Here is a 13,010-nt window from a genome sequence, read left to right on the forward strand (position 1 = left end):
GGGTAGGCGGCCAAGCGGTTACTAAGGCAACCAGGGACCAAACGGCCAGAGTGCGCTTGCGCGGCCGGTGCCCGCCTAGTTTTGAACGTGGGGGGCGGGGCGGGCCTTGTGTGCGCGCGCACCAGGAGGCGGGACAAAGTCTGGCTTCCGAGGCTCCGCCTCCTCGCGGTGCTGCTCGGGATTTCCGGTATTGGACTCTAGCAGTGCAGGTCGTTCTGCCTGTAACCGGGTCCGAGATGGCATCGGACTCGGGGAACAGTGGGAGCGCCTGCACGGTGAGGGTCGAAGCCTCGTGCGGGAGCCTCGTGGGACAGAGAGCCTCGACCCCTGGGGGTGATTGTTTACTCGAGAAGAGGGGAAAAGGCGGGCACTAGGGGAGAGGCCTGGGAACCCGGCGTGAAAACTGCGATAGTAGGAGGGCTCTTGGTGATAAGGTTGGAGGGTGTTAGTCCTGAAATGATGTTGAGTGATAATGAAGAAGGCGCTTGAGGAGGGGTCACGTGGGGCGTTTCCCCAGGGCTTTGGGGTGGTCTTAGGAAAGGTAGTGAAACAGGGTCATGCAAAGGGGTTCTCAGCTCTCATCGGCCGGTCCCTGCCGCCCTTGCAGCTGGAGTTCGCGGTGCAGATGACCTGTCAGAGCTGTGTGGACGCCGTGCGCACGTCCCTGCAAGGGGTGGCAGGTAAGAACCAGTAAATTTACGGCGAACCGTCCAGAGCCTCTGGGAGAGGTAGGCAAATCTCTTAGACCAACCCTACTCCCATTTTATAGATGCATAAATTGAGACCCAGAGAGAGGAAGGAATGTTCTCAGAATCACACACAGCCTCAGAGACAGAGCCTGGAGTACAGGTCTCAAACCTGCCCTGCCAGCAACTGCTTATCCTTCTGGTGTCTTAAACCTCAAGTGTCTGGAGAATGAGGAGCTAGGCTAGGTATAGCCCCACCTACAGAAGGAGTTCTTGCTTATGACGCAGCATAGTCTTGACAAAGCAAGCAGCAGCCCCAGCCATGTTCCATCCTAGGCAACTCCTGGTTCTTTTTAATTTTTTTTTTTTTTTTTTAGAAAAGCAAGCAAGAATTTATTGACTGCAGTAAAAACACACTTAGGACAGTGAAACAAGGAAGGGCATAGAACAGGAAAGCCTAGGCTGGGCTGCTTTGGCTCACTGGGAAGTCAGAAAAAAGGGGGCCTTGGAGACAGGTTCAGGGGTTAGCCTGGATGAGCTGCTGCTGGCCACTGCTCCCTTGGTTGCAAGTCTGGTGGGGTCCCTTGGAGTTTAGGAGATGAGTTTAGGAGATATGCGCCTGTGGGGGGAGAAGACGGGAAAGGGAATGGCACAGGTGTACTCCTTGGAGGGAGAATGCCCGCTCCTTGTTCTTAAAAGTCAGCTAGCCAGCCCTGGCCCTGGCTGTGTAGCTTAGCTCATTAGAGCATTGTCCCCAAACATCAAGGTTGCAGGTTTGATCTGCGGCCAGAGCACATACAAGAAGCAACCAATGAAGGCATAAATGAGTAGGACAACAAATCGATGTTTCTCTCTGTCCGTCCCTCCCTCCCCCTTCCTCTCTCTGTCTAAAAATCAATAAAATAAAATAAAAAGCTAGGAAACTGGCCTGGAGGTGACCTGGCACAACCAGAAAGGCCTGAGAAGGCAGAGCCACCAGGCTGGCACTGGGAACTACCTTCCTCTGATTCTATTAAATGTTATCTCAGTCATTCAGCAGATATAGACCAGACACTAGGGGCTTTTTAGGGAGAAGGGTTCACAAGTATTTGAGGCACAGCCCTGCCTCAGGTAAAGATGAACACACAAGCATTTCTCCTGGAAGAGCAGGTCTGGGAGGCAATGAGGTGAGATGGGTTCTAAAGCTGGAACAGTGGTGGCACTTGGCTCTGTATAGGGCAGCAGTGTGTCGTTAGTGTTAGGGGTATGTGCTCTAGAGTTAGAGTGTTTGGATTCAGATCCCCTCTTTGCCACCTTGAGGCACAGAGATCTCATATATGTTACTTTTTGTGCCTCTGTTTCCTCGATGTTTTGTTTTTTTTAATCATACAAGGACATGCTTTCCATTGATTCTAGAGAGGAAAGGAGAGGGAGAGAATCATTGATTGATTCTGAAGAGAGAGGAAGGGAGAAGGGGGGGGAGAGAGAGAGAGAAACATCGAATGGTTGCCTCACACACACTCCCGGACCGGGTATCGAACCCGCAACCTAGGTATGTGCCTTGACCAGGAATTGAACCCTTGACTCTTTGTTACACCGGATAACCACCGAGACACACTGACCAGGGCTCCTTAGTGTTTAAATGGGCATGCTAATGGAAACTACTCTGGAGGATTGTCTTGAAGAGTAAGTTAGTTAATTAGCACTTTAGAAAAGTCTTTGGCATAGAGTGAGAACGCACTAAGTCTTAGGAATTATGAGAGGAAGGGCTTATAGTAATTCTGGTTGGGCAAAGGAAGGAAGGAAGAGGTCTTGAAGCTGGATTTGCTATGTGTTTGGGGATGGTGGGCAAGGTCTGAGGAGACTGAGCCACTCCACCGAGAGTGCACTGCTCTGACCAAAGCTTTCCAAGGATGTTGGGCTCTCCACTTCCTGTAACACATTCTTGCTGGGAGAGCAGACAGCTCGACTTTCTGTTGGACACAGAACAATTTTTAGCCCTCAGCAGGTTTCTTAGGCACAGAAAAAGACCTCTGGTGACTACATTTTATATTCTGGGTAACTGGAACCAGTTTGGCTTTTTCATGGGCTGAGCAGGGTAGTTGTAGTTCCCCAGAATGCAGAGGTACAGGGGAGAGGGATAAGCCTCTCCAGGAGGCCTGGGGCTTTGGGGAATCAGGCTCTGCTCTCCTTCTGGGTATAAGTGGGAGGAGCTCCCAGCCCAAGGCTCACTTCCTTGAACCCCTATCCCACACCCTGGAGTTCACTGTGGTCTTTTCTCTCTTACTGGGTTCTGAGCTAAACTGAGGCCTGGCCACACTCAGGTTCACCAGCCAAACTGAACTGCTGCTTAGCCTTCTTGGTTCAGACTCAGGTCAGGAGTTCAGGAAGTGCATAGATACAAAGAGCTTCCTGCTTGGAGCCCTCCCACATCAGGAGCAGAGTCAGCTCTTCTTAAGAGACCCCAGACCAGGAACCCATCTGCACTGAAGCCAGTGCACCATAAAGTTTTGTCTGCTGTGTGTTTAAAACATACTCAGAACCCAGCCTCTCTTTTTCCATCCTTCGGCTTTCATACCAATTCAATCCACCTCACCTCTCCCTGACCCAAACAAGAACCCTGTTAATATGTAGCCTTTTGTGACTGGCTTGCCCATAGTAATGTTTTCAAGGTTCATCCGTGTTGTAGTATATATCAGTGCTTCATTTCTTTTTATGGCTGAATAGTATTTCACTGTATAGAAATACCACATTCTGTTCATCCATTCATCAGTGGATGGGCACTTGGGTTGTTGTCACCTTTGGCTTTTATGAGTAATGCTGCTCTGATAGCCCACTTCTATAAAAACATCTTAAAAAAATTATGTATGTTTCAAAAGTTATAAATAACACCTGGCATGTAATAAGGACTCAACCATTCTGGGAGTGCAGTGACGTCATCCCCACTTCATTTATAAAGAAACAGCCTCGGAAAGGTTAGGGCCTCACACAGCTAGAAGGCAGCTTCCGAGCCTGCCTTCAGCCATGGAGGTTGGTGAAGATGGGGATGGGAGTCACCTTCTGCTTCTCTCCTCGCCTCTGCTGCCCTCTGCCCCCTCTCTCCTCCCAGGTGTTCAGAGTGTAGAGGTGCAGTTGGAGAACCAGATGGTCCTGGTGCAGACCACCCTGCCCAGCCAGGAGGTGCAGGCCCTCTTAGAAGGAACGGGGCGGCAGGCGGTCCTCAAGGGCATGGGCACTGGCCTATTGCGTGAGTATCCACTGTGACCTTGGCCTTGCCTTTCTGGGAGGGAGGTGGCCTGGGCTGGTATAAATATGACCATAGGATGACGTGGCTTTGGGTTGGAGAGGCTTTGGAGAAGGTGTGAAAGTTATGTGGGACTCTCTCCATGCCCTTCCCCAGCTGATGAAGGGGTGGGGCTGGGTGAGGTGGCAAACCAACCCAGGTGTCTGATACCTTGCAGAGAATCTGGGGGCAGCAGTGGCCATTCTAGGGGGACCTGGCCCTGTGCAAGGGGTGGTGCGCTTCCTACAGCTGACCCCTGAGCGCTGCCTCATTGAGGGAACCATTGATGGCCTGGAGCCTGGGCCACACGGACTCCACGTCCATCAGTTTGGGGACCTCACAAGGAACTGCAACAGGTAAGTCATCTGTAACCTCCCTTGTAGCATCTACATCCCCCCAAGTTGTGTACTCCCTTTCACTTCATCCTCATAAGTACCCTGTAAGGCATGTACACACAGGCCCAGTCTACAGGTGAGGAAACTGAGGCTCAAGGAGGTTAAATGATTTGTCAAAGGCCCCAGAGCATGTAAATGGTAGAGTGGGAATTTGAACCAAAATCTGACCTTGATATCCCTGCTCATAGCCACCTTACTGCCTCTGAGATGGAAGATGACTCCTGGACAGGGAAAAGGCAGGTCCCTGTGTCATGGTGTTTGTCATGCTATGATACTATTAGTTGTTTACTAATAGTTGTTTACTAATAGTATCATTAGTTGTTTACTTACTGAGGGCAGGACCCATGTTTTAGTCTTCTTAGTGCCCTCAACCCAAAGCATGACACAGAGAGGGCCTATTTGTTGAGTGAATGAAACAAATGTAGTTAAAGTAAGAGGATGGCTCACCTGGCCTGTGAGCTGCTGTTTCACTGCCCACCTGCTACCTTTTCTTCTTAGCTGTGGGGACCACTTTAACCCTGATGGAACATCTCATGGGGGCCCCCAGGACTCTGACCGGGTAAGTGTCCAACTCTGCGAGGCTTGGGCTGAGACAGAGCCCAAGGTCTCAGAGGCAGGGCGGGCAGCTCTTGGGGCCTTCGAATAAGATTCCTTTTTGGTGGGGTCTTTTCCCGTCACTTAATTTTGGTCCAGTTAGAAGCATTTATTGACACTTGCTAAGACCAAGGCCTGCCCCCTGGAGCTCACAGCCTGGAGGGGGAGATCGCTGAGCACTCTGGATGCAGCATAGTGAGATAATCCTGGTTGGAGGCCCTGGGAGCCCAGAGCAAGCACCTGATTCAGCCTGAGGGGCATGGGCAGTGGGAAAGCTTCCTGGGGAAGTGACACTGTAGAAGTTGAAGGTTTTACCTAGACTAAACAGGCCATTCCCCATGCTCCAACTCCTGGCCCTGGAGTTTCATTCCTCTCCCCCACCCCTCCACACCCTGAAGTGTTTTCCCCTCGACAGTGAGTCATGTGCTGCCTTAATGATTTTTTGCCTTATCTGAGTAACTGCTTGTTACTCAATGTTTTGATTTAAATTGACTCATTGTTTTTCCTTAAATTTAGTTATTTCTAGTGCTTCAATCTGTCATAAAGTGTCAAACATATCCCAAAGTAGGGAAACTACTGTCCTGAACCCCAGGTCCCTATTACCCAGCTTCAACAGCCAGTCCTATTTTAGCTACACCTCAGCCCTGCTCCACCACTATTTTGAAGCAAAGCAAGACATTATTTCATGTAAGTAAGGTAGATTGATTCTTAATGAGAAACTTGACATTACCACAAAGAATTAAAAACCAGTACTTCTAGCCTTAATAGAAGGCCCATTATAGAAATAAATCAGTTCAGGCTTAAAATGTGTTCTGTGTCCTGCCAGGGACTGCGGTCCCTTTATCTTTGTTAAAGTGATTCTAAATGTTAGAGAGGTGCTAAAGGCCTGTCAACACCAAATGGAAACTGTCCTAGATGTCAAAGCAGTGATTTAAAATTTCCTAATGCCCTGTCCTCACACTCACACACCTAATACCATCTCCTGTGTGTTTCCCCTACGTGAGTTTCAGTACCAGGTAGGCTCTGGGTCCTGGTCCTGGGATCTGGGGACTCCTCTTTACGACCCCCCAGGATTGACAAGCCTCCTTGTTTTTTGTTTTTTATCTTGATGAAAGTTTGCATCATTCTGCCACAAAACAAATAAAACATGGTGTGTGTTTTTAATTCATGTAACTGGTATTTTTGGACTTTTGACAGCTCTGTCACATTTCTCATGGTCAAAAGTTTTTACTCATTCCCCCCCTTGGAAAAGCCTTTCTGTTGGTGCATTGCACAGTGCCATGCTTGTGTTTAGTGTATCAGTTATCTATTGTTGTGAATCAAATTACTCCAAATTTAGTAACTTAAAACAACAAGCATTTATCATCTCACAGATTCTCTGGGGAGTTTAGCTGGGGGCCCCTGGCTTAGGGTCTCTTACAGGCTGCAGCCAAGGTTTTGGCTGGGCTGCAGCCATCTCAAGGCTCGAGGTAGGGAGGATCTGCTTCCACATGGGCTCATGTTGCTTTTGGCAGGCCTTGGGGCCTCTCTGGCTGTTGGCCAGACATCAGTCCTTTGCCACGTGGGCCTCTCCCTGGGGCAGCTCACAGTATAGCAGCTGGCTTTCTTCAGAGCAGGGGAGTGAGAAAGGGCATCCAAGACTGAAGCCACACTCTTTTTGTAACTTAATCTTGGAAGTGATGCTAGGTCCAGCTCACCCTCTGGGGAGCACATAAGGGTGTGAATACAGGGAGGTGCATCTTAGAGGCTGTCTTCCTCACTGAGCCGTGAATGGTGCTGAGCAGGAATTAGGCAGGTGGCCAACATGAGTGGGAATGGCAGGCAGAGCCCTCGAGACATGAACCAGCGAGGAGCATCTGGGAACTGGCAGCTGTGTCTCTTATGAAGGTTTTTGAAGGGCAAGAGACCACCTTGCAACTTATGCGCTAGCCTGGGCCCCTCTCAGGGCCAGGAATCAGAAGGAGCTGGAGCCAGCTGGTTTATTGTGCCCAAGCCCTTGATATAGACAGCAGAAGACGAGTAAGATTTGCATGGCCAAGGCCACCATGACGTCTGGCAGGTTCCTTTTGTGTGTGTGTTTGTGTTTTAAAATATATTTTTATGATTTCAGAGAGAGGAAGGGAGAGGGAGAGGGAAACATCAATGATGGGAGAGTCATTGATTGGCTGCCTCCTGCACGCCCCCTGCTGGGGATGGAGCCCACAACCCAGATGTGCCCTGACTGGGAATCGAACCTCTACCTCCTGGTTCATAGGTCGATGCTCAACCACTGAGCCACACGAGCTGGGCTTGTGTGTGTTTTTGTAATCCTCATCCGAGGACATTTTTTCCATTGCTTTTTATAGAGAGTGGAAGGGAGCGAGAGAGTGAGAAACATTGATGTGAGAGAGACATATCGATCAGTTGCCTCCTGCACATGCCCCAATCGGGTCCAGAGATCGAGCCAGCAACCAAGGTATGTGCCCTTGACCGGAATTGAATCCGAGACTCTTCAGTTCAGAGGCCTGCGCTCTAACCACTGAGTCAAAGCAGCTAGGGCTAGTAGGTTCCTTTTGGATTTCAGCAACTGGTTTTGGCCAGATGGAAATGAGTTCAATGTGAGAATTTACATCCAAGCCTGGCTGTCCCATTGCACATCTCCTAAGTGGTCTCAGCTTTCTTCCCTTCTCTTCTTGTCCCCCTCCAGTCCTTTCTCTTCATACACTGTACTGGAGTGATTGCTCCAAAGCATGGGGTCACCATGTCAAGCCCCTACCTGAGGGTACAGGCTCTCCCAGGCTACTTGGTGTGACATTTGAGGCCACCCTGCCCAGTTTCACCCACCATGTGTAGGGGAGGGACTGGAAAGGCTGCCTCTTCTTACCCTCTGCTGCTGGGTTTACCTCTGAGCCACACTGCCCACTGCTGGTCCCTTAGCCAAGTCCTGAAAATGATCCCCAAAGTTCTATGTTGTTGCCTCCCCATCCTTGATCTTCCTACCACAAAAGCCCAACACAGGACGTAACAAAGGTGCCAGGTATAAGCAGCAGGTATCTCTCTGGAAAACAAGATAAAACAGAAGTAGCTCTTCCTGCTGCTTGTTGAACCCATCATGCAGGGACATGCTTTGTGACCACGCTTTGCAGCAAGGCCTTGTGTAGGTATAGGCCTTGCTGCAAAGCGTGGTCACAAAGCATGTCCCCCTATAGGCCCCCATAGGTATACGCACTTGCTTCTGCCCCAAGTGTCAGGTTGGGGACAATTTATTTGCACAGATGTGAGTCTCTGTGATTCATCAGTAATGTCCTGTCACCGAGATACACACAGTTATACTAACCCTGCGTGTCATAATCACTCATCTGCTCCATATCTGGCTCCCACCAAGCTGTGAACCCTTGAGGGTAGTGACTGCATGTGCACCCCCATTCCTGGCAGAGGGTGTCTGGTTTAGGAGGTGCTCAATAGGTGTGTTACAACATTTTTATTACCTTCCAGGGAAAAGATAGGCAGAGCCAGCTTCGGGGAGGGGGGCAGAACAGGCCCTTTGCCCCTGTGTTTCCTCTCTCTGTTCCTGGAGGCTGGATGTCAGGGAAGGGATGCTGGCTGCCTCTGATGGTCAGGAAGCCAAGTTCGGCCAGCATGAGCTTATGGGAACTACAGGTTGCCAAGGGCTCACAGAGTCATCAGGAGGCTGGAGAACCAGGCTTGGAAAGGAGTGGGACCTGGGCTGGCTTCTAAGACCAGGATGCAAGGCTGCGCAATGGCCTTGTAGGAGAAACAGTCTCGTCCAGTGGGCAGGACTTCCTAGGAAGGGGGTCACTAGCTGTTTTCAGTGCACTGTCATCCTGCCCAGGATTTCAGTTCCAGGGAGGAAGCGTCCAGTTGGCTTCCTTGTGCCCTGGGCCATCCCCTTCATCCTACCTGACTGGTGCTTTTGGGAAGGGGACTCAGATACTGGGAAGCCAGGACCTAGCAGCTGTGCCCCACGTGCTCTTTCCTACTGGGTCTCATTGCAGCACCGGGGAGACCTGGGGAACGTCCACGCTGATGCTCATGGCCAAGCCGTCTTCAGGATAGAGGATGAGCAGCTGAAGGTAAGGTAGAAAAGCAAGTGGGGCCTTTCCTCACAGGTAGGTCTACTATCTGAGGCCATTGTCTCCTCTCAAAGGTGTGGGATGTGATTGGCCGAAGCCTGGTTATTGATGAGGGAGAAGACGACCTGGGCCGGGGTGGCCATCCCTTATCCAAGATCACGGGGAACTCAGGAAAGAGGTGGGTAATGCCACCCCGGGCCGAGGCTGTGCTCTGCCAGCCGTGCATGTGGAACCCACGAGGGGCCCAGATTGGTGCCCCCTCTTGACCGCACATTCTTCTGTAGGTTGGCCTGTGGCATCATTGCACGCTCTGCTGGCCTCTTCCAGAACCCCAAGCAGATCTGCTCCTGTGATGGCCTCACCATCTGGGAGGAGCGAGGCCGGCCCGTTGCTGGCCAGGGTCGAAAGGAGCCGGCTCAGCCCCCTGCGCACCTCTGAGCAGGGCCTCAGCCTCAGGTCCTCACTGTCCTCCACTGGATGCCATGCTCCTCCAGGGGCGGGGAGGCCCTCCTGCCCGGCCCGAGGAGAACGAGGGCCTGGGGTGTGCAGGGGTTGCTGTGATGCTCCCTTAGCAAATTAAAATTTTATTTTCATATGGAACTCTGTGTTATGTCCTTGTTCCCATGTCCCTTGGACGTGGTGAACAGTCCCTCTGCCTCTGCCCTCCCCTTTGAGGGCGAGCTCCTGACTTTTGGAGCCAAACAAAACTGGATTTAAGTCCACACACCTCCTGAGGGCTGTATCCTCCTCAGGATGACAACAAAGGGCCACAGCAGTCATATTTCTCCCTGTGCCGTCTCCCTCCCTCACCGTGGCTGTTGGAACCCAGTGGACACTGATCTGTGCAGAGCTCCCTCTCTCCCTGAGAAGTCCGAGCAGATCCAGCTTGAGTTTCTCCCTGTGGTTAGAGCTGGCATGTGGGACGTTGGGAATGGCGGGTGGTCTCTCCTCTCTACTGTGTCGACTGAGTATCAGAAAAAGCTTGCCTGCTGAGGAGGAGGAAGGAGGTGATGCACAGGGAGAACCGAAGAGTTGCTGGACAATGCTAGATGCTCCGGAGTCCCTCACTCTGGGCCCTTCCTGAGGCCAGCTACCTCCTGACCCCCAGGGGGTCAAGAGATACTCCTGTGCACACCCCCCGCCTTTTAAAAAAGTAATCTGTCCTGAGTTGATTTCTTTACTTATAAGTAAAAGAATTAATAAGTGAAGTGCTTGGCAAGGGCCTGGCACATAGTAAGTTAAAGGAGCAGTGGCTGTGATTCTGAGGCCAAACGGGGCCCTGGAGGCAGCCCCAGTCAAGCTCCCCTCTCACAGAGATGGCTCATACTCAAGGTCTAGTGTGTGGGGCCTGGGATTCTGTGTCTCCGCACTCATCTGCTTTGCCCCCCACCCCCACTGGACAGTGTCAGGCTTGCTCATCCATGACAAAGCTGCTCTTATGACACAGTGGGCTGTCAGAGTGCAAACTTTGCCCTTGATGCTGTCTGCATGGAACCAGGTGGGTGGTTTTACAGTTAGTTGGCCTTGGCTGAGATATGCCTGGCTCTGTTCCCATTCTCCGGGCCCTGCCTGGTTCCCCCTGAAGGCTGCTGGCTGTGCCTCTAGCCCCAGCCCTTGGACCCTGCTCTTGCCTAATCCATGCTGGTTGCTTTCCAGCTCTCCTTGTTTCCTGGGGAACCAAATCCTTTTAATCCTGGGGCCCAGGCTGTCTTTCCCCATGTCCGCCTCATGGGGAAACTCCTCTTGGACTCTGCCCACAGCCAACCCCTGACTTCCACTCACCTTCCTGCTGGAAGTATAGCTGGATTTAACCCTTTTATGGCTAAACTGCTCACCATACTACTGTTTTGACTCCTAAGGAATCAGCTTTTCCATTAGCTTTTCTTCTAAACTCTTAACCGATAGTTTGCAAACTTTGTTTTTAATCACAGAATACTGTCCAAACATCTTGAAGCCCCATCTCTAAAGCAGAAGTGGACTGTTCTGGGGCTCCAGGGAGCACAGTTTGAAAATCTTTGCCAAATTCAGGCATTTTTGCCATGTCCGCAAACCATCTGTACTATCATTTACCAAATACTTTTCTTTAAATTGACTCACTTTTAAACTTATGTAAAAAGGAAACTGTACTCATATTTGCTAATACCACACTTATACAGTGATTATTAAGTGCTAGCCTCTGTTCTAAGCACTTTACATGCAGTAATTAATTTAATCCTCATGACAATACTACAAGGTAGGTTCTGTTACTTTCCCATGTTACAGATGAGGAAACTAGCACAGAGTGGTTATGTAACTTGCCCTACGTCACACAGTAACATAGCTCAGGTGGTCTGGCTCCAAGTCTGTGCTCTTAACCACTATATATAGGGTGTTCCAAAAAAATGTATACACACACATTGAATAATTATTAAGGCAGTGTCACCCTAGCTGGTTTGGCTCAGTGGTTAAAGCGTCGGCCTGCATACTGAAGGGTCCTAGGTTCTATTCTGGCTAAGGGCACGTACCTTGGTTGCAGGCTCAAACCCCGACCCCAGTTGGGATGGGTGCAGAAGGCAACCAATTGATGTGCCTCTCCCACATTGATGTTTCTCTCTCCTCCCCCTTCCACTCTGAAAAGCAATGGAAAAAATATACTCGGATGAGGGTTAAAAAAAAAGTTACAAAGGCAGTGTTTATTAAAATACATTTCATTTTCAAAATTAAGCCATCAGCTGTTAGTATGTATACATTTTTTTTGGGACACCCTGTATATTTGTTCTCATTGTAAAGTATGGAAAGCAAGATTCGTGTCATAAACAGAAGTTTGCTAGAAAAAGAACATACATAGCTATTAAAAATTGTTCAGCAGGAACTGCCCCAAATTGTGTGTAAATTCAGCGGCTTTTGCACTGCAATTCAGGGAACCCAAACACTTTCTTTGCCCCCTGTTCTCTCAGCCACCATTTATTACCTCTCCCTTGCCACAGCTGCTTTCTCAGTGGCCCCAGCACCCAGCCTCACTGTCCTCATGTCTTAGGGACCTCCTGTCTCTTCTGCCCTCCTCTCCCTGGGTTCACCCCTTCTGGCATTCCATTCTCAGTTCTGCCTGGGATTCCACATTGTGGGTTTGTAGAGCTGTGAACACTTGAAGAACCTTCCGTTGTCCCTGAATTCTGGCAGATAGGCCCTACTGGAGTCCTCTTCAGAGCAGTGGCAGAGCCTCTTCTCAAGGACTCCTGGCTGTTTCCACTACCAGTGGCTCTCAAGAGGGTACCCTTGTGGTCCCGGTTCCAGCATCATGAGTGTCACCTGGAAATGTTTGGAATGCAAGTTCTGGGGCTTTCACTCCAGATTTATTAATCACAAACTGTGTGGGTGGGTAAAAAGAAAATAATTTGAAAAAGAACAAGGAGGGGTAGGGGAGAGGAGGAGAAGATGAAGAAGAAAAGGAGAAGAAACAAAAAAATTAAATGAATTTAAAAAAAAAGAAAAAGAAACTGTAGTGAAGCCTAGAAATCTATCTCAGCCTTCCAGGTGATTTTGAAGCATATTAAATATTGAGAACTACTAGTCTTGACTTTTTTAAAAACTCAGGGCCGCCTGGCCAGCTGGCAGTTGGTTGGAGCATCACTGTCCTGTGCTCCAAAGAAAAGGTTGCAGGTTCCATCCCTGGTCAGGGGCGTAGGGGAGGCAACCATCAATGTTTCTCACATTGGTGTTTCTCTCTCTCTTCCTCTCTCTAAAAATCAATAAAAACATATCCTCAGGTGAGGATTAAAAAAAATAAAAATAATTAAAAAATTAAAAGTTCAGGGCCCAGCATCCTCTCAGAGGGCTGTCTGCCTGCTGCTCCCTATCCTGGTGCTGGAGTAGAGATCAGGACTATCCTCCAGCCCCCAGAACTTCCCTGTAACTTAAATACATGCATATCACCTACTTAAGGTATCTTAGCCAGAGATGGAGAGGAGATTATACCTAAAACCCTCAGTAAAGGAAGCACCATAACAGAGAGAGAGAGCTC

At 49.9% G+C, this 13,010-nt stretch overlaps 1 protein-coding gene across 2 annotated transcripts; it reads left to right on the forward strand.

Annotated features, from left to right (window-relative positions):
- The first annotated feature begins 210 nt into the window (after positions 1–210).
- Positions 211–9,610, forward strand: CCS (copper chaperone for superoxide dismutase). 2 transcript variants are annotated; one of them, XM_016208353.2, is made up of 8 exons: positions 211–275; positions 608–680; positions 3,775–3,912; positions 4,127–4,304; positions 4,842–4,902; positions 8,933–9,010; positions 9,085–9,188; positions 9,295–9,610. In XM_016208353.2, exons 1-8 carry the CDS (start codon positions 237–239, stop codon positions 9,446–9,448), a joined length of 825 nt encoding a protein of 274 aa, XP_016063839.1. In that variant the 5' UTR covers positions 211–236; the 3' UTR covers positions 9,449–9,610. The 2 variants fall into 2 exon arrangements, with proteins under 2 accessions (XP_016063839.1, XP_016063840.1); XM_016208354.2 differs by having other exon boundaries at positions 247–333.
- The last annotated feature ends 3,400 nt before the right edge of the window (positions 9,611–13,010 follow it).

This window comes from Miniopterus natalensis, chromosome 11 (genome assembly GCF_054644295.1).
Source record: "Miniopterus natalensis isolate mMinNat1 chromosome 11, mMinNat1.hap1, whole genome shotgun sequence".
Lineage (NCBI taxonomy): Eukaryota > Metazoa > Chordata > Mammalia > Chiroptera > Miniopteridae > Miniopterus > Miniopterus natalensis.